General features: G+C 40.8%; 2 protein-coding genes across 3 annotated transcripts in view; one reads left to right on the plus strand and one right to left on the minus strand.

Moving 5' to 3' along the window:
- Positions 1 to 8012, minus strand: part of LOC113818828 (zinc finger protein 845) — a 21348-nt gene extending 13336 nt beyond the window's left edge. Inside the window, exon 1 of the mRNA XM_070113495.1 lies at positions 7794 to 8012. The gene's annotated coding sequence lies outside the window, so the exon portion shown is untranslated. The remainder of the gene's footprint in view (positions 1 to 7793) is intronic.
- Positions 8013 to 10641: 2629 nt separating this feature from the next.
- LOC138859185 (uncharacterized) overlaps positions 10642 to 22500 on the plus strand; it is a 12395-nt gene continuing 536 nt past the window's right edge. The window contains exons 1-4 of one of the 2 annotated variants that reach the window (XM_070113253.1): positions 10642 to 10721; positions 10831 to 11152; positions 21508 to 21692; positions 21936 to 22500. The exon at positions 21936 to 22500 is cut by the window's right edge and continues 536 nt beyond it. In XM_070113253.1, coding sequence (XP_069969354.1) covers positions 21584 to 21692; positions 21936 to 22500 — 674 coding nt within the window. In that variant the 5' untranslated portion in view covers positions 10642 to 10721; positions 10831 to 11152; positions 21508 to 21583. Of the gene's footprint in view, positions 10722 to 10830; positions 11153 to 17553; positions 18380 to 21507; positions 21693 to 21935 lie in introns of those variants that run through there. The other variant, XM_070113254.1, reaches the window with a different exon arrangement.

The following is a 22500-nucleotide window of genomic DNA, read 5'->3' on the forward strand; positions in this document are numbered from 1 at the left end:
TGGTGTTTGGTGAAATAACTGGTAAACCTTGTGACTTCACCTGATTTTACCTTTCCTAGCATTTGTGACAAAAATGTCTATTACTATTGTGATTAATATTGATGCTGTTATTCTTATTAGAGACATTAAAATCATTATAATGTTATCGGCAATCCTAACAGCAATACAAGATCCAGAAAATATTTCCAAAAATCAAGGAAAGTGTAAACTAGTGAGATAGGCAGTACTATCAATTGTCTAATTGGTGACATAGTACTTAAGTAAAAACAATAAACTAAGCTCACAGTGGGCATAGCAGGTCTGTACATGCCACCCCTGGTGGAAGAACTAACAGTTAAGATGTGATTGGCTATTTAATCCATCAACTAGTACTTCCCACTGTATTTCTTTTTGGATTTAAGAGTGAACTAGAGCACATAAATGGCTCCAAAAGTACTCAGTCACCAAGTCAATTACCAGGCTGTACCTGATTTCCTCATTCCTTGAATTTCCAGCATTTTTTATTCTTATGCTATTAACAACATGCCAACGGAGAGGGCATGTGCATACACGCCATGACCACTGTGTGTTTAATTTAGTAATTGTTCTATATATAGATGGCTCCACAAGTACTAAGTCATCAATGAGACAGTTACAAGAAGTACCTGTCTCACCTCTACCCTTTTTCTTGATTTTTTATATTTTCTAGTATTTCAAACTGCTGTTAGTGATGTCAGTAACAACATAGTAATTATAATGTTTATTTCAAAAATAATAGTGACTGGGGAAGGAGTAGGGACATTGATCAAGGAAAACAGAGGTGGCTGTTGGAGAAGTAAGAGGAGAAGAATCCAGGGGTTGAGAAAGGGAGACTGGGGAAGGTGGTGAAGCATCCGTAAAAATGTCTGGAGAAGGACACTATTATGATAGAGAGCATTAGTGTGAGTATTCAAGTGGAAGTGGTAGAGAGGGTGGGGTATGTTGGGAGAGTGTAGGAGGAAAGGGGGTGGAGGGAACTTGGGAAGAAGGAGGATGAATATCTGCAAATACTTTAAATGTAGCAGGAGTAAGAACAGAGGGATTGGAGGGTGGATGAGGGAGCGGAGTGTTCCCTTGGATCATCTTTAGGAAGTTTTGGATGTCTTCAAAGGTTCCTGGAGGGGAATTAGGTATAGAGGACTGAGAAACAAAGGTTCTCTTATAAGGAGGAGAAGAGGAGATAGATATCTGAGGAACAGATGAAGAGGAAGGTGTAGGAGAGAATATTGTAAGAGAGCATGGAGTGGAACGTTTAGGTTGCCTGGTATGACAATTAAAGTGAGGAGGAGGGGTAGGTATCTTGGAAGTGGTAGAGACTGGAGTATCTGGATTTAGGATGGAAAATGGATTTGACTGGTGGATAGGGTGAATAGACATAGGATGTAGGTTTTGGGTATAGGGGAAAGATACCTGGGGAGATGCAGAAACATCTTGTGTAGATGGTGGTGGAGCAGAGCGTAGGACTGTTTTGAAATAGGATGAGAGAGAAAAACCTCGTGGTCATGCTTCCTGTCTAGCCTTACGTAGAGTGAGGCCGAGTTTAAATCTGAGAACTGCTACCTCACATTCAAACTTATAAGCAGGGCAGCTCCTAGAAAACACCTTATCCACAATTGGCACATGTATGTGACTAAACAGGACAATTTGAACGGTCATGACCAGGTTTGGCACATGGAGGGCAGCGGGCTATGGAGCGACGATGTTTGGCTGGGTGGCCAAAACGCCAGCATTTCTGACATTGACGAGGAAGGGGTCAATATTGTCGGACATGATAAGGCAATCCACCAATATAAACCTTATGGGGGAGGTCTTGTCTATGGAAGTTAATTTTGGTAATATTGACATGGGATTTATGTTAGCCTCTGGGAGGAAGAGTGTAACATTGTACTGCCAATGCATCATGTTCACCAAGGCAGGAAAGTAGGTAATTTTCACAGTCTGACCAGTCCTTGTTATACATGGGACAAGCATTTGGGGGAATAGAAATAGTTCCAGTACAAGTAATAAGAGTTGGGTGAGGTTCGGCAGGAATGGGTTTGCCAGAAAGGTCAGTTAGGGTAGATGGTGCACGAGCTTGGGCTTCAGATGTAACCATGACAAGGCGTTAATGATCATAGAGACTGCAAAAGGTAACTTTGCCTACTTGTTTCTGGAGGCACTGCTGAAAGAGAAGGGTATTCTCAGAATAGGGGGCTGTGAGGGAATCACAAAGAATCGATCCCACGTGGCTGGGCCAAATAGAGTACTCAGAAGGTTTGCAGAGGTAGTAAATGGCAGTAAAAGGACGTGGGCGAGAGGAAGATGGGGTGGTGTGGAGTGGAGTAGTTCTGCTGGGGGGAGGAAAATACGGATGAAGAGTAGTAATAAGGAAAGAGGGGGTTGACATTGAAGAGGGTTGTGCAGTAGAAGAGGAGAATGTTGAGGATGAGGAACAGGTGTTTTCTAGGGGTTGAGTAATAACCTGGGTGGGTGTTTCAGAATGGTTAGAGTTGTTCATAAGCGTCAAAGAAGGGGTATCAGCATCAGTGGTCAGAGCTGTGGTCAAAGGAGGGGCAGGGGTTGGAAAACCATCAAAATCAAATTCAGATAGGCTATTTGATGAAGGGGCAAGCCTTAATGCCTCTACTAAGGGTAAAGAATCTTCAATACTGGCCATGTTGAGCCTAAACAAACTGGGGAAAAGAAATGGTCTACCCCTCAGAGTCCCCATAAGGGGTAAGGGCTAGGTAATTAACCAAAGGAATACCGTACCCATGGCTCCCAGAGGCCGTTCATAACTGACACAAAGCCAGCCTTTCATCCTTTCAGCACAGCTCTCACACCTTAGGAATGGAATAGAAGAAAGGAATAAGGAAGATACGGAAGAGGAAAGAAGAGAAGAAAGGTCCAAGCAAAATTAGTTAAGGCAAGGGCTAAGGCCCCAGGTACGGTTATCCTCTACATTGGGTCTGAGTCCTTGTCTCCTAATCCCTCCCACAATGACAAGCTAGTTTTGGGAGAGTATTTCAAGAAAAGGTGAGGTCACAAGGTCTACTAATTGACTCCTATCTATGCTCAGAAACATTTTAGCAAACAATACTAAAGTGAATGCAACACCTTCCCAGTAGCATTGGGTTAATATCAGTAAATATTATCGTTATTAGTATTTATATTATATCAAATTCCAGTCACAATTTCTAAAATCTTTCCAAAAAGCAAAGAAAAAGATAAATGTGTGAACACAATTATAAACAAAAATTACAACAGTGGACATTGCATTATGTAGCCATTGAGTTAAAGAGAATGAAGATAATTCTTTTATGAAATAATAATCTAATAAATTGGATTTCCCTTAAAATATTGAGCAGTCTCCTCTTTTCACCTATTCAAGACAGGATGATGACCTATCATGTCCTGATAGATTAACCCTCACATTGGAATGACACTTTAAAGTCATGCAGAGTAAAGTCTGCTCTAAACATTTGTGAACTTGTTGGCCCTTACTGCTGTCACTGAGGAAAGTCAGCCCCTCAAAAGAACACTTAAAGCCTCTTTTTAGCATCAGTACCTAAGCATCTGCTGATGATTGCCAAAAGCAAAGACCTTCTAATTTTTCTCTTAAGCAGCTGATACTGTACACGCCTTAGCACATACTGATGTGGTGTTGGGGACTTTAAGAATTACTGAAATTTATATATGCATATGTATATATCCAGCTTGGTTTCTCACTCAGTTTTTCTCAGTCATAATGGGTAATGGTTGAAACAAATAAATGGGCTAGACAACAAAGGTCATATAGCACTATCGTAAAGTACTGTGGTAAAGGGTAAAAATGAGTTAACGAATAGGATAAAATGTGTTATATGTCAAAGGTTATACAGCATTATAGAATAGCATGATAGTAAAAAAGGTAAAGAGGGGTTGCAAATGAAGTAAATCAAAGATTAGTAAAGGAAAGTGCTAAGGGCATGAGTCAACTGGATGAAACCGAGTGTATCTGTGGCTGGGGAAACTATAGGAACATTGTTTAAGGAAAACTGGTAAAAAAGGTATTATGAAACAATCAATACAGGTAGAGATGGCTGTTAGAGAAGTAGCAGGAGAAGAATCTGGGGAATGAGATAAGGGGACTGGGGAAGGTGGTGAAGTATCTAGAAGAATATCAGGAAGGGAGGATTCTGGAGCACACTGTTGCATTAGCAGGGATTCATGTAAGCATTCAGGTGGGAAAGATAAGGATAAAGGGGAACAAAGAAAAGGATGGAGAGTGTTGGGAAAGAGTGGGAGGAAGAAAATTAGGGGAACTTGAAAGGGAGGAGGATGGATATTAGGAAATATTTTGAATATACAGGGAATAGGAATAGAGGGATTGGAGAGTGGATGAGGGATTGGAACATTCTCTTGGGTCATGTATATGAATATTTAGAAGACTTCATGAGTTTCTGGAGGGGAATTGGGTAAGGACGTCTGAGAAACAAAGGTTCTCTTGTGAAAAGAATGGACAGATGTTTGAGGAGCAGAGGAAGAAGAGGGCGTAGGAGAGAATGTGGTAGGCAAAGATGGACTGGAAAGTTTAGTTTGTCTGGTGCAACAGGTAAAGTGAGGATGTGAGGTGGGCATTGGAGAAGTGGTAGAGATTGGACTATCTGGACTTAGAATGGAAAAGGAATTTGCCTGGGGGAGAGGGTGAGTAGAGGTAGGGAAGAAATAATGGGGGAGATGCAGAGACATCCGGAGAAGATGGGAAAGGAGCAGAGCAAAGGACAATTTTGGAATAAGAAGAGAGAAAAACGTCATCATGACTGTGTAGCCGACCCCCGCAACCTGCAGCGCGGTATACTTCCCCCAGGTTGGGTCCAGGCCCACAGCCTGTCCTCTCAACCTCACCATCAGCAGCTTCTCAAAGACGCATACAGAGACCTGATTGGTTGACCACGGACACCTCATGGCTCGCCTATTGGACCGCAGGCTCCCTTCGTTCCCGGGTGGCTAGCACAACTCAGACCCACTTAAGCTCTCCAGCACACCAGCCATACCTGTGGGCACTCACACCCATACACAAAAGCTCCTTAAAGAGATGATTGACACTAGTCTATGACGGATGCAAATCCACCGCCATACTGGTGACTTTCCGGAGTGACACAAATACCCAGCCTTCTGGAGTATCACGGTTATCGCTCACTCACTTAGCTCCCTTACTGGAGGGGGAGCACCTGTAGCCGACCCCCGCAACCTGCAGCGCGGCATACTTCCCCCAGGTTAGGTCCAGGTCCACAGCCTGTCCTCTCACCTTCACCATCAGCAGCTTCTCGAAGACGCATACCGAGACCTGACTGGTTGACCATGGAGACCTCACGGCTCGCCTATTGGACCGCAGGCTCCCCTCGTTCCCGGGTGGCTGGCACAGCTCAGACCCACTTAAACTCCGGTGCCCGGGCCGAGTTCAGCACTCACGATCCTCCACCTGAGCAAGACACAGCAAACAGCAACCAGGCCTACCCAGGCCTTTGCCGACAGGTGAGCCGCCCGGCTCTCCCCATCAATCTCCAGCACACCAGCCATACCTGTGGGCAATCACACCCACACACAAAAGCTCCTTAAAGAGATGATTGACACCGGTCTATGGCAGGTGCAAATCCATTGCCATAACTGAAACACAGCCAGCCTTTCATCTTTTCAGCATAACTCTCACACCTTTGGAAGTGGACAGAAGGGGATGAAGAAGAGAAAGAAAAGGAAAGGGGGAGAACAAAAGACCATACAAAATTAGTTGAGGCAAGGGCTGAGGCCTAAGGTAGGGTAATCTCCTACATTAGGTCTGTCTACACAACAGCAGAGAGCAACAGATTTGGGGATCTAAATTGATCTAAAGTGAGCTCAGTATTGTTATATATAATAATTTATACTTCTCTTTTTACAGAGTTCTTATTTCACCAAATTCAATTATTTTTGTATATTTTAAGTCATGAAGTCTGGGCAAGAGGTTGGAGAACATCTCTTATCTTTCTTGGGTAATTCTTAAAGGAATAATTTTCTAGGTTTATGCTATTTCACTTTACAGTATGAATTCATGAATGGAACTCTATGGTAAACTGAAGATTACCTGTATTAAATCCACATATCATTAGTACTTTTGTCAAAGTTATGCACACAGAACTTACATACTATTTCAGTTTCTGATGATAGTAAAGAGTCTATTATAAGAATGTTCTATGTGAATGTATCCATCTGAAGTTAGGTCCCTATTGCTCCAGCCAAGAGCCTTGGAGGCACTCTTGGCAAGTCAGTGATATGATCACCTATATCTAAGATTGTCAGTGAAGCAAACACCTTCCTAACACAGGCTTTGTCCTCAGACCCCCACTCAATCACAGCATTTCCTTAGCATGGGAATCTGCACACAACCCTCATCAAATAGTGTTTCAACTGCAAAAGCCCGCGGTACCAGACCACATATGCCTCTCGTTTGAGTAACACCAAGCATAGTACAAGGATTTATTTCCTGTTCTCACCACACTTTCATGTTTCATGGTGTATTTTTTTTAAAGAAAGAACGGAAATCAATTTCCTAATATAAAATTAATGCCAGTGTGATGGTGCTGATATTCAAAGAATTCTCCACGTATTCACAACAGGAGAGAGAGCATCAGGCAAGCTTGGCACCACCGCTCCTGCATGGCAGTCGTACACTCTCTCCTGCTATGAATCATTTTTCTGGGCATGGGATGGGGGCGTTGCAGGGTGCTTTTAGCCAATATAGACTGATTGTGTACATTATTCACATTTTATAGTTAATCTTTATGGTGTGGATGCACTATGTTGGGGCAATTTGAATATGAAAGTCTTGTAAAGGACAAAACATTGCAGTTATTGGTACAAAAAATAATCTGAAGACACGAACAGCAATGGAACATATAAAAGGAAAAAGCACCACTCTCAGCCTAAGTCCACTCAGTGCTCCTGCATTTCAGCTCTATCTTGCTGTACACATTGAGGTGAAGACAATGTTTCCTGGGGGGTGTTGGGGTGCAAAGCCCCCCATCAACCCTCCTCTCAGGCTACCCAATCATGGTAACTTAGATTGATGGCATGTGTCCATACTGTAAAGAATTACCCATATTACCCCACTATTTCCATTACACTTTTCATGCCCTCCCCTGCTATCAGGGCCAATAATGTGGGGGTTTGGGGGCTTCCATTCCACACAATAATTTCTTTATAACTGGACACTAGAGAGTGAGAGGAATCCAACAATACCAAAATCACCACAATCCTTTTAGTAGAACCATCAGAAAAAATTATAATTTCTTCATAAATCAATGAATGAAGTTTTTGAGTGCCCTTATATTTTCCTTAACTTAGTGCAGACAGCATGTAAAAATTTACCAAAATAATCACTTAGTAAACAAATCTGAAGGCATTATTCAAAATGAAAAATGTTGGCAAATCGGTATGATAATTCCCTACATATATAAGGTTATTACTAATAGCCACTGTCAGTAATAACAAATAATTACTGGGAACATTATTTGAAATGCCTATGCCATCTGCCAATTTACCCATAATAAAGAATAGAAACAAAATACTAGTATCTCCAACATTTCCATCCCTGTATACCCATCAACATTTCCATTCCTGTTATGTGCATACCGAAAATTACCCCGCTGTTTCCAATGAAGAATTGGTATTTCAATTTCGATAATAAACAACTTGTAACAAACCGGTACACAAACACCGACAAAAATTACTATCACATCTGTACTAAGTACAAGTAACAAAACGAAAATAATACATACTATGTATCAAAATATTGTTATCGTTGTCAATCTGTTTGTTGTCCTTACAGATGTCTGACACCGCTGCTACACCCAGTTCCTCTTGAGACGTGACAAATAACTAAAAACAAAATGCACGAGTAAAAAGACAATTACAAGCTTCAAAATTGTATCAGCGTCGAGCTTTCGCCTAGTATGACAGATCTGCTGATCTCAGCGACGCGTTTTCGTATTTACTAATCAGCAACTTTTCCAGGGATGCGATTGGTGGAGTCTCGGGCAATCCATAGAAAACGTTTGACAATAAAGGGATGACTTAAGGCAGCGACAATCTTTCAGATTATTTATTATTTTGCTTGTACACGAGATTAGTGATTGTGTCTTCAAAATGCATATTCTCAGAATACTTTAAGAGGTTATTCATTGTTAGTAATCGTAAAATTAGGTCAATTATTTCCTCCTGAGTTACGATTGGTGGTCTCTTGGGCAATCCATAGAAGGCGTGTCACATAAAGGGATGGTCAATAAGGTAGCATCAACAATGCCACCACCGAGTTACATTATTATGTTTTCAGCAAGATTATAATCTAAATAATTTACGAGGTTATTAACTGTTAAACATACGACCTGTATGATAAATTAATGTAAATCAACGTTCTTTTATTTGCTTTCAGCAACTCGTGTATATATTTTCCAGATCGGATCAGCCATCTCGATCTCGCCCTGTACTCTACACCCTCGGCATGTCTACCCTTATCTCCTCCCGAATTACCACCTCATTCTTGTCCTTTTCTCAATATATTCAAACCATCGTAATCTCGCTTTGTTTCCAAAACCGTCCTACCGGTTTTCTCTAATATTCAGTCAGGGGTTCCTTTTTCATTGTGGCCCCCGGCCAATATATAATAATTTCCATGGCCCCGTTCAGTGATTGCCATCTTCTCAGAATCAAATATTTACTTGTTGTGAATACAGTGATGGTATCAATAGCTACAGGGTAAGAACACTTTATAGAAAGATTCCAGTTTACTGATATATGAGAGATAATTATATGAAGGTACTGTAGGTGAGATAAAATTCAGTTTAATTCGACGTTATAAATTTCATATTGCTCCATGGTCCTCCAAAATGTACCCCGCGGCCCTCCTGGGGGTCATGCCCCACAGGCTGGGAACCTATGCACTAAAGAGTGGATCCTTCGTATTCAAATTCATCTCCCCTCTCAACCCATATTCCTTGCAACTGGGCTGTTCCACCACTCACTCTCATTTACGTACACAGTTTATCTTACTTGTAGTCTGTATCACCCGGGTCATTCACACATCCCTTAACTTATCCTTGAAAAATCGATATCATTCTCTTTTACATGCCTACAGTATCCTCTTACTTTCTAACACTTTGTTAGCAATCTGGTTACAAATTGCCGTGTCTCTCAAACACCTTTGCCTTCATGGGTATGTAATTTGGACCACCTGCTACTGCACTTTATTTATTCGTTGTCTTTACTTCTTCCTTGCTATTCTATTTAATTTCGTTATTACTCCTATCCACAATATACAATTTTCTCTTTATCTTTATATACTCATAATTCACCATTCCACCCCGTGTATAGCATCAAATTCTCTCTGTTTTGGCCTGTAGATTCTTCTGGTTGTAATAAATTCCTGTATAGGTATAGTATTTTGTACATTTTCCCATATTTGAGTAGTGTCGTCCAAATTGTTTGCTGTACCCTTTAGGTGTTTTTTCTTCAGTACCCATGATTGCATTCTATATTTTTGAAAAGACAATGCAAATCGTCATAATCTCACGTTTTGATATTTTTTCTGTTAAAGAAGATGAACGAAATAACTCAAAAATATTTGAAAATTATCTACAACTCAATGAGGAATGTGGGACTGACTGCCACAGTCCCATATAATGACTTTAAACCTTCAGCCCTACAACACACTCACTATGAACCGACGGGGGCGCGTAGCCGCATCCACCCTTCGCTTCCACCTTTTGGGGTCCCTCATGGCAAGCCGCCAGGCAGGGACTCGGCCCATCTCGAGCTCCTCACGGCAGGTTTGATCAATCTTCCCAAGCCACGACCTCCTAGGTCGTCCCACAGGCCTCCTCCACCCAGGACTGTCTCGTACAGAGACAACCTGGTGGGCAGGATCATCCTGGGTGAAGCGAGCCAGGTGGCCGTATAGTTTGAGTTGGCGATCCCGGATTAAGCAGGTAACAGGTCCTGCGCCAGTCTCACGGTGCAACCGTTGGTTGGACACGTGGTCCCGCCAACTATACCCCATGATCCGACGCAAGGACCTATTACAGATGGCATCAAGAAGTGACTCCAAGGCACAGAATAATGTCCAGGTTTCACTACCGTATAGCAAAACTGGCATTATCAAGGCCTTGAAGACATGTAGCTTGGTCCTTCTGCACAGGTACCGGCATCTCCAAATACTCTTGTCGAGAGAGTTCATGACCCCTGCTGCCAGGTCAATCCGTCTGCTGACTTCCTGGTCTGACAGCCCAGAGTTATGAACTACACTACCAAGGTATGTAAAGCTCACTATAAATAGTCGTATACTTTTTAGATAAATCAAATTTACAGGTTCGGTGTCGCATTTTCTCAAGTACCATATGTAGTATATTCTATAAAGAGATGCAGGTGCATTTTCTATTGTTGAATAAAATATTAGCTTGATAATGTATTTTTGTATATTGTTTTATGCAATTCAATAAACAAGAAAGTAACCTAGGGAATCTTATAATCACCAGACTGATCTTATGCACTATAATTGTAATCTAATATTCATCCGTTTATGATAGTTTATGGTCCAATTTTATTGTTTATATCCGTTTTCTTTATCATCTGATTTTTAGAGACGGCAGAAATGCTGCTCCGGAAAAGCGGTCATCCCTGGTCATGTTATTGAAACACCGTGGAGTTTACAAGTAACTGTCAGTCGAGATTTCTATTTTTTGTAGTCTTATAGTTTTAATCAAACCCTATACTCATTTATAAATAAACTTTGGTGTAAAAAATGCGTTCGTTGTCTTTCAGTTTTGTTGACAAGAAACAGCTGATCCAAATCGAAACAGGTGGACTTGTCGCCAGACACCGTAGAGGGAAACAGTGACTCCCAGATTTACAAAACTTGGTGAGGTTTAAAATGGAAAATATCTAAATTGACCCAGGAGAAGACCCTGGTATAAATTCTGAAATAGAAATGGAAACATTAAACAAAAGCAAAAGAAAAAACAACACTTTCAAAACTCCCGCGATACGAAATAAAACCTTCAAACTTCACGCCAAATCAAGAAGAGACATCTACAACACAGAACAACAACAAACACCGACAACAGCTGAGAACAACGAAACGCAAGTAACCAAGCTCCGAGAGTCCTGGGTACAGGAAAAGCAACCCGTTTTGAAGTGTATGATTTACAAAAAATAAAACCTCTGCACGAAATACACTTTCTTGGCAATTGGAAAGTTAATTGCAGACAGTCAGCTTCAAGGAATAACTTAGGCTGTTCCTACGGAACAATATGGACATTCAAACCATTAAAGAAAAAAAATGATCCATAGGGAGCCAAAACTCTAACAGTACAGAGGTAATAAGAATAATAAAGAAAAATAAAGAAATAGATATTACTGAAAAATGGGTACCACCAAAATCAATTAGAATAACTTTTCAAGGAAGATTGCCAGAAAGGGTAGTTACAGGGCACATCTTTTATTTAGTACATCAGTATACATTCCCAACTCCCAAGTGTTACAAATGTCAAAGGTATGGTTATGGAATAATGACATGTAAAAACAAACAAAGATGTAGTAAATGCAGTGTTTCAACCATACATTTAAAGACCGCAATAATAACCCTTACTGTTTTTACTGCAAGGAAAACCATGCCCCAACAGATATAACATGTAAAACATGAAATAGATCAGGAAATAAACAAAAACAACACAACACCAAACAACCTAGAAGTTAAAAAACAGCTACAACAGCTGAAGCCAATAACAAACAAGTAATTAATTCAACAAAAAGATGAAACAGTTTCAGAAACAAGAAAAAACAACATACAAATAGGAAGAAGCCCACAAGACACAAATACTACAAATAAACCACAAATGAGCACTCAAAACTAAACTAACACACACACAAACCTTAAATCAAGAACAAAGCTTAACACTAGGTCAGAGAACCCCAACAAAACAAGAAAGACAAAAACAAAGCAAAGTAACATTAATCACGACAGAAGAAAACAAACACACTCCAAATAAGATACAAAGTTTGGACAGAAATAACACCGAAAAGAAAAATATAGAATAGTCTCCAATAACATGGACACTTCCAAAACCTATACCAAAAACAAGGACACAAAAAACAGACATTGATAACAAAGAAAATGAATTTTTGTGGACTTTTGCAAAAATCGTATACAAAGTTATAACGAATATAATGAACAACATAAAAGGAGAAAAAACAATAATAACAATAATTACAGGAACATTTATAAACATAGGACCACTCATCAAAGAGTTGTTAGAATATATAAATGGATGAAATAATTTTATGGAATCCAAGACAAATATTAAAGAAATAGAATTAAAATTTTTAATATACAAAGAAAACCCAGACATAATAGCATTATGCGAAACATGGCTAAAAGGAAAAGACTAACTCAAAATTCAGAATTTTGATACAATAAGAAAGGATAGGGAAAAGCAGTTAGGTGGAGGGTTAGCTTTTCTTATAAAGAATAACATAGTTTAAAAATGTACATTTAAGAATCAAAACCAAAATCTTGAAGTCCAGGGAATAAAGATCCCATACAATAGCAAGTGGCTAAATATATTATTAATGTACAATCCATGCAATAACATCTCAAAAGAAGGCATAGAATATTATTCATACCAAATGGAAGAGCCAAAATTAATTATAGGAGACTTAAACGCACACCACCCACTTTGGGAAACCAAATCAAACTCAAAACTAACTACCAAAATAAGAAGAAGTGTATTTGACTTTCTAAATTCAAAATCAGAAATACTATTAACTCCACCAGGTCAAACAATAAGAATAGATTCAAAAACTGGGAAAAACTCGACAATAGACTTGATAATAGCATCTCCTAATCTAAGTCACTTAGAGATAAATACAGGTGTATATCTAAACAGTGATCACCTACCAATAATTATAAAATTCAATAATAATAAAGATTTAATACACAAAAAAGAAAAGAAATGGCACTTCACAAAAGAAGGTGGGAATATATGAATATCAAACTGAACTGAAAAAGAAAATAATTATAGATTTAAAATCTCTTTTGGAAATAGCAAACATGCTAAAAGAAATGGGAAAAAAATATTTCAATTTTGACAATAAGGAAAACAAACTAAAACCCAATAAACCATGGTGGAATGAAACTTGTTACAAAATCATAAAGAATAGAAACAAAAATTTTAATAAATGGAGGAGAAAACCCAACAAAGAATACAAAATAGAATATAAAAAAAAACTCCTAGCGCAAAGCAGACAAATAATTGAAACTGGAAAAAGGAAGGCCTGGGAAAAATTCTGTTGTGGATTGGATTTATCACCTCCAAAAAAAGTTTGGAATTATATAAAGAAACTAGCAGGAAAAACAACCACCCAAAGTTACCCCATAATACATAACAACCTCCCCATATCAAATACAAATGAAAAACTGGATTTATTCAAGGAAGAATACAAAAAGATTATCAGTAAAGAGCCTAAAGTAATAATGGCGAAAGTAGAGCTAGATAGTTATTAAATTTTCCTGATACCAAAGAGTTAAACAAAGAAATAACTATGGTAGAATTAAAAAGAACAATAAATAAAACCAAGAACAGAAAGGCTTATGGGCCAGATAAAGTAACGCGAATTTTATAAAAAAAAAAAAAAAAAAAAAAAAAAAACACCTGATAACACTTTAAAGCTAATACTAAAAGAAATTAACAATCAGTGGTTAAACTCAATAATAAAACCTGGGAAAAATCCAGCAAATGTAAACTCATACAGATTTATAAGTAGGATTTCAAGTATAGGAAAGATATATGAAAATATTGTAACAAACTGAATAAATTGATGGTTAGAGAAAAACAAAAAGCTAGATGAAGACCAGACAGGATTTACAGCCATATCCCTAGTCCTTCGCCATTGTCATGGTCATCGTATTGATGCAACCATCGCAAGATACTACGGACAGTGACCATGAGGTATCCCTAGTCCTCTTTCAAATGTGACCGCGATATGTTAGAATGACAATTACCAACCTATGCAAATTACTTTACATGTAGTTTGTAATTACGTCGTTACGAGGGATTTAAGTAGGTTTACATATAATGAAATTGTTGAATGTACTTGATAAAACACCAACATTAATTTATAGTAATACATTTTAATCAAATCGGTAATTATATGAAATAGAATTCTGATGATCAGTTGGTAAGTCGCAATGGAGTAAACAAACTTCAGTTGCTGCTATGGAGCCAAAGGAGCGTGCCCTGCCTTTCGCTCAGGTAAACTGGTGACCTTTATGAAGCTCGTGCGCGAGGAGGAGGCTGTGATAAATGACGAGTCCACAGCCCCAGGTTCTACAGACAGGAAGAAAGCAGCATGGCAGTCGGTTGCAATGGCGTTTAATGCATGCAATCCTGGCCAGAATCCTCGTACCAGACACCAGCTGAAGAGTTTTGATCATGTAAAACGGAACTAACGTAACAAATTTTATCACCATTATGCAAATTTGGCATTATGTATAAGATGTATAATTTTATATTTGATAAACACTCAACATGAACATTGCTAAAGTCTTTGTTGGTTAATAATACAGATTAGGGGTCAGTGTCAGAAACATGTGTTTACACACATTGTAAATAAAGAGAACGGAGTATTTTAATAGAATCTTATAGATAAGTTGAAATGACAAGGTAGAGATGTTCCTTTATCTTTATCTGAAACAGTTTTTGATTGTATTTATTTTTTATTACCCCCCCAAACCCTTGCCCGTTGTTGTCGTGGGGGGGGCTTAGGAGACGAAGACTGAGACCCAATACAGGGATCTCCCCTGCCTAGGGCCTCAGCCCTCGACTCAACTAATTTTGCATGGTCTTTTTCCTCTCCAGCTTTTGTTTCCGTCTCTTCTCCATCCCCTTCTGCTATCTACTTCCTAAGGTGTGAGAGCCGTGCTGAGAGGATGAAAGGCTGGCTGACCTAGTGCCAGTCCTGAACGGCTTGCGGGAACTATGGGCACGGTATTCCTGACTAATCTAGCCCTTACCTTTAGTAGCGAAAGGAGGTGGACCGATTAGGCCTATTTACATAATCCAGGTTCCCCATGACCAGCAATGAAAATGTAATCCCTTTATTAGAGGCTATGAGGCTAGCCCCTTTATCAAATAGCCCCAACCCAGGGTCTCCTTTGACCACGGCTCCGAACACTGAAACTACTACCCACTCCTCAATGCCTACTAGTGCATTACCCACCCAAGCAGAGAATCAATCTCCAGGAGACATTCCTACCCACCCAACTTCCTCAAATTCAACTCCACCCCTGCAACCTTCATCAAACAACCAATCCTCCCTTATTACTACCTTGCAACCTTATTCTCCATCATTCCGTAATACTCCCTCTTCCACACGTCCCCGACCATCCACCACCACCAACCCTACAGATAAATACTCTGTTTAGCCCAGCTAAATGGGACCGATTTTTCGTGATCCCTGCTACAGCTCCTTACTCAGGCAACACTCTTCTCTTTCAACAATGCCTCCAAAAACAAGTAGGCAGAGTCCCTTTCTATACCAGACGCGATCGCTCCCGTCTGGTAACAGTCAGATCAGAAACTGAATCTATAGCACTGTCAAATTTAACTGATCATTCTGGCAACCCCATTCCTGCAGAACCTCATCCAACCCTTAATACCTGTACCGGAACTGTCTCTCTCTCCCCAGCAAACTGCCCAGTCGATACCAAAGATTGGTCAGACTGTGGAGAAGACTTATTAGGATGCCTCAAAGACCAAGATGTGAAATCAGTACATTGCTACACCATTCCTCCTCAAGGTCAACGAAAGAATCCGACCAATATTGCCAAAATTACCTTCCGTACACATGACCTTCCCTTACGTATCTACATTGGTGGACAATCCCTCCCTGTTCGACCATACCAACCCCCTCCCCGTCAATGTCAAAACTGTTGGCGCTCTGGACATCCTGCCAAACATTGCCGTTCCACAGACCGATGCCCCATATGTGCCCAACCTGGTCATAATCGATCAAACTGCTCAGCACAAATACGAACATGTGCTAACTGCGGCGGCCCCCATAATGTATTTTATAGAGGCTGTCCCACTTACAAATTTGAATCTGAGGTAGCAACTCTCAGATACTAAAATGGTCTCACTTTACGTGAAGCCAGACAGGAAGCACGTCGACAAGGTTTCTCTCATATTCCATATTCTAGCAACATCGTTCGCTCAGCCCTTCCCCCTCCACCCAAAAATGTCCCCATTTCCACTTCTACATTCTACATCCCTCAGACCAATTCCTTTGCCACTCTAAACCCAGACACCCCAATCTCAACCACAGCTCCTATCTCAACTACAGCCCCAACACCAACCCCTCTTCCTCACCGCACTACCCGCAGTAGACAGACTAAACGTTCTAACCCTTCTTCCCCTACAGCACAATCACCTCCTCCTACCTATACCTTTGTTCCTGAGACACCAGTCTCCTCTTCTCCCCCTCATAAGAAAACCTTTATTCCACAAAACTCTCCAACCAATTCCATTGCAGAAACAATTACCTTCTCACAAAACTCTCCAACAAACTCCACTGCAGAAACAATGGATGACATTCAAAGCTATATGCTTGAGACACAAAATCCCATAACTCATGCTCCTTCCACACTTGAAGTGGTTGCCGATATTCATACCCCTCCTACTAATATTCCTCCTACACCCCTTCCTCCTACTGTCTCCCAACACAACCTAACCCCCTCAATCCCAATCACCACTGATATCCATCCTCCTGATATGCATCCCCTTCTTACTCACAGCACCCCTACACCCTTTCCTCCTAATCCCTCCCAAGACAACACATCCCCTTCAACTCCAACTATCCATCCTTCTGATATTCATCCTCCTAACACTAATACTCCCCACACATCTACTCCCTCCCAACACAACCCACCCCCTTCAACCCCAACTATAGGCACATTCTCCCTCCCTCCATCCCCTCTATCCTTTGCACTCCCTCCCGGATACACACGAGAATCACTCATGTCACAACAATGCCCTTCTCCAGACTCCCTACCTCCTAATATCCCTCCTTTACACCCCCTAGCTCCTTCCCCTTCAAATTCCCCAACACGTAAATGTGTTATCATTCATAAATCAACTAGGATATAGCTCTCCTACATTGGAATATTCGCGGTTTCCGCTCTCATAGATCAGACCTACGTCATATCCTTGCTTCTTATAATCCATCTATTATCTGCCTCCAAGAGACTTTCCTCACACACCCTCCTATTCCAATTCCTAATTACCATTTTATCTCTTCCCCACACTCCCTTTATGTCTCGTCTATACTTATCCATCATAAAACACCTTATGTCATACCTCCCATACAAACTTCTGTCCCATGCACAGCTATTCACATCTTTCTTCGCCGCTGGATCACAGTGATTTCAGTCTACTTCTCCCCATCCCATCCCATTGACTTTACTGCCTTTGAGACTCAAATTTCCCAACTCCAACCACCTTTCCTCGTAGTTGGTGATTTCAACTGCCGCCACGCTCTGTGGGGTGACTCTACCACTAACTCCCGAGGCCGATCTCTATAACGCTCCCTCTTCACAAATAACCTAATTATTCTTAATTCAGATCGCCCCACACACTTTGACATGCGCACACAATCCTTTTCATGCCTTGACCTCTCTCTATGCTCTCCTACTTTACATCTAGATTTCCATTGGTCAGTTCTAGACCACTTCCCCTATAGTGACCACTTCCCAATACTCCTTTCTCCTAATTCATATGTACCACTTCCTAATCCTCCACGCTGGTGCTTTGATAGAGCTGACTGGCATACTTTCACTTCACTCTCTACTATACCTATCCCTCCACCCCCCTTACCGTCCATTTCAGATATGCTACATTGTTTTACAACCACGATCTTAAGAGCTGCCTATACAGCCATTCCTCGAACTTCAAGACCCTATACTTCTAAATGTGTTCCATGGTGGAATTCTGATTGCACCAAAGCGCTCCGCTTAAAACGAGCAGCCTGGAACAGCTTTCGCTACAAACGAGGCACCCCTCACCAGCTATCAGCCCTTATTTCCTTTAAAAGAGCATCTGCCCATCTTCGCCGTACAATTAAAAACAGCAAAACAAGTAGCTGGCAAAATTATGTTTCCTCAATTACATCTTCTACATCTATTTCAGCTGTTTGGCGACGGATCCATAAACTATCAGGCAAACATCCCCCCCATCCTGCACCCGTCCTCCATATTCGAGATATTCTCATCTCTGAGCCTGTAGAAGTAGCTAATGAACTGGGCAACTATTTCAGCCAGGTCAGTAGTGGCTCTCACCTTTCCCCACACTTTTCTTCCATTAAAACCATCAAGGAACGCACCCCTATTACCTTCACCCTATCCTCTGATGAGTCCTATAATGCTCCTTTTTCTTCTGAACTCAACGCTGCATTACAGTCGTGCTGCAACACTCATGAAGGCCCTGATGGTATTCACTATCGTATGCTCCGACACCTCCCATCTTCCTCTCTATCCTTCCTTTTAACTATTTTCAACCACATATGGACGTCAGGAAATTTTCCTTCTCATTGGCGAGATGCTCTCATCCTACCTTTCTTAAAACCCAATAAATCAGGTACCCTACCCCAAGATTACCGCCCCATAGCTCTAACTAGCTGCTTGTGTAAACTACTAGAACGAATGGTTAACTTCCGTTTAATGTGGTACCTAGAATCTCATAATCTCCTTTCCCCTTCCCAGTTTGGTTTCCGACGTGCCCGAAGTAGAGCAGACCCACTTGCCCATTTCGAGACATACATTACATCGGCATTTGCACGCTATGAATCCGTATTAGCCATTTTCTTTGATCTAGAAAAAGCATATGACACCACATGGCGATACCATATCTTCCAACAATTGTCCTCCTTAGGTTTACGTGGAAACATGGGTGTTTTCATTAAATCCTTCCTTTCTAAACGTACTTTCCAGGTCAAGATTGCCTCTTCCACTTCATCATCCTTTCCTCAATTCGAAGGCGTCCCACAAGGAAGTGTACTTAGTACCACTTTATTCCTTCTTGCTGTAAATGACATAGTCTCAGTCCTACCACCAGGAGCCAGAGCATCACTATATGTTGATGACTTAACCATCTATGCATCTGGCACATCCATACCAGATCTCTGTCAATTCCTTCAGTCTGCAATAACATCAGTAACTTCTTGGGCCACCAACCATGGCTTTCGCTTCTCTACCTCTAAATCTTTCCCCATCCTTTTCTCTCGCTTACGTACGGTCCCCAAACCCCCACTCTTCTTATATAATGTTCCACTCCAATACCGGTCTTCTGGCAAATTCCTAGGCGTTATATTTGATCCCAAATTGTCCTGGCGAGACCATATCTTGTATATAAAAAAAAGCTCAACGTCGCCTCCGAATCTTACAAAAGCTTTCACATATCTCCTGGGGCTCAGATCGCAAAACTCTCCTCCATCTTCATGTTACTTTGATTCTCTCCACTCTAGATTATGGATGCCATATCTACTCCTCTGCCTCAACCTCTCTTCTTGCTCACCTTGATACAGTTCCACCACAGCGGTCTCCGCTTAGCCCTAGGCGCCTTCCGCTCCTCTCCAGTTGAGAGAGGAGCGGAAGGCGCGTAGGGCATGCCATCCCTCTCTCGACGTCGAGCCCTTCTCTCTCTCCGATGCTATGCTCGATTTCACCAATTTTCCCTTACCAAACTAACTATTCCACAATCCTTACTTCATACCTTTACCTCTTCTCCACGTTTACCAACTCCTCTCCCCGTACGCATGGATACCCTCCTCTCCCATTCCCCCTTCCCTTATCTCCGACCTCTCCCACTGTCTGTCCATTCCATTCCTCCATGGCTTATACCTAACCCTTGTATTTGCTCCTCAGTTTTCCCTGACCCACCAAAATCAGATATTCCCCCCTCTATCCTTCTCGCTCATTTCCTTGACCATGTCTCCATTCATTCCTCCTGCATTCATGTTTACACTGACGGTTCCAAATCCATCTCAGGAGCTGGATTCGCAGTAACATTCCCAAATTGCACTTTCAAATACACCCTCCCTCCTGAATCTAGTGTCCTTACTACAGAACTATATGCACTCCTTTTTGCCTTAAGACGCATATATTCATCCACCTCTTCCTCTTTTACTATTTTTACTGACTCCCGTAATTCTTTAACCCTCATAAAGTCAATGCAATCGACCAATCCCCTTGTCTGTAAGATCCAGAACTGGTTGTTCTATCTATCCACACGTCACAAATCTGTCAGATTTTGCTGGGTACCCAGCCATGTTGGAATCCCTGGCAATGAACAGGCAGATACTCTTGCACGATATGCCGCAATGTCCACATCACCTCAACAACGCTTCTCACATATTCCAGCTACAGATTACTGCCCCCACTTTAAGACTTTCTTGTATGCCCGATGGCAATCTTTTTGGTCAAGACTCCACAACAATAAATTACATACCGTAAAACCATCAATCTCCTCTTGATCAGCTCCATTTCACGAAAACAGACGTTGGGAGACTGCCCTCGCACGAGTACGTATTGGCCACACTCGCCTAACACATGCCTATCTGATGTCACGCTCAGACCCGCCCCTATGTCCTCTATGTAACATCCCTCTTTCAGTCCCACACATTCTCTTGTCCTGCCCACGCTTTAATACAGCACGTACCTCTGCTTTTCCACACCTATCCTCCCTTCACCGACCTCCCAACATATCAGACATCCTTACAGAATCTCACAGCTTCTGCCTCGACAACCTGTCCTCCTTCCTCAGATACATAAATATCCTTCACTTGATCTAACCCTCTTACCTAAACCACCATAATCTTTTCCCTCATCTTCAACCTCTCAACACAATTCTAGATAGTTGACACATAACAACTATCACCTGACATCCCTTTTTACTATACTTTCCTATAGTGCTATACGACCTTAGATGTCTAGCACATTTATCTTAACCGTTAACCATTAACCATTAACCATTATTTTTTATTAAGTAAAAATCAAAAGTTTATTAAGGCATAGATAGTGTAGGGGCCCTGAGGGATGTGTACAGATGGCCCACTACATATTCAGGGATTTACTGGAACCACAGTAAGGGAAGACTTGAGGGATGAAATGGTACAGATTTGGTCAAGTACAGCAGATCTACAGTATACCTCTGCTTTGTACTAATAGGCCAGATACTTTCATGTGATATTAGTAGGATAACAGAATAACCGAAGATTATAATTTGAACTGGAAAGCGATATTCTGACCCTTGCCCCCAAACTCTACCATATATATGATCATAGTTGTGCTAATCTTTCATAGTAAATGCATTGTCACTGGCAATTCTGTTCCCTAATAGCATTTTTATCATGTGCACATAAGATTTGCCCACTTGTTGTTCTATTTTGTAGAGTTAAACAATATCAAAGTCAGTTCCAAAGAAATATATAGAAAACTGGCGGTGGCCCTCCTCCAAATCCTCGTAGTATGAGCGAGGATATGCAGATTGCATCTTTGATGATGGAAAATGAGCTGACAATGGGTGATGGTCTTATAGAAACTCACGTTTTCGATCCTGTGAAGGACAGTAGGCAGGGTAAGTAACAAAATGAGCAATATTAGTGTTCAAAGGAACAAACTGTTTTGATGGTATGTTTATTTGCTCTTTGTATCTATCTATCTATCTATCTATCTATCTATATATATATATATATATATATATATATATATATATATATATATATTATATATATATATATATATATATATATATATATATATATATATATATATATATTATACATGTATACATGTATATTTTTTTCTTTTTCCTTTTCAGACACTGTAGTTTACATTTCCCAGCCAAATGATCAAGAAGCTACCACCTCATCTTTCTGCAGTGAGCCTATGCCCAGGCTGATGGTCTGCAGTGTACCTGCTCCTTCCCCATCCACCACTAGTGACCAGACATCACAAGAACCCCATGCTGTTCCAAGATTTCCCACTTCACCTTGCACCACACCTTCTCCAACCCCAGGCCCCAGTTCCAGAAGGCCTGCATCACGATCTGGGAAGAGGAAGTTCTCGGAGGAGTTTGAAGCTTGCAGAACAAGACAGGATGAATATCATGTGGCAAGATTACAGCAGCTGAAAGAAATGCACGAGGCACACGTGAAAGAACATCATGAAAGAATGGAAAATGAAAAATTGAAAAAGAAACTGGAAGAGCTCAAAATTAAAGAGCAAGAACTTAAGGTACAAGAAATGGAAATGAAGATACAAGAGCAAAGAAGAAAAGTTGAAGAGCAAGAGAAGAGGATGAGGGTGTTTGCTGTAGCAGAAGAAGCTGCAACTCTTTTTTTGCAAAGAATGTCAAGAAGTTTTAATAAATTGAATACGTTTTT

Source organism: Penaeus vannamei, chromosome 34 (genome assembly GCF_042767895.1).
Source record: "Penaeus vannamei isolate JL-2024 chromosome 34, ASM4276789v1, whole genome shotgun sequence".
Taxonomy (NCBI): Eukaryota; Metazoa; Arthropoda; class Malacostraca; order Decapoda; family Penaeidae; genus Penaeus; species Penaeus vannamei.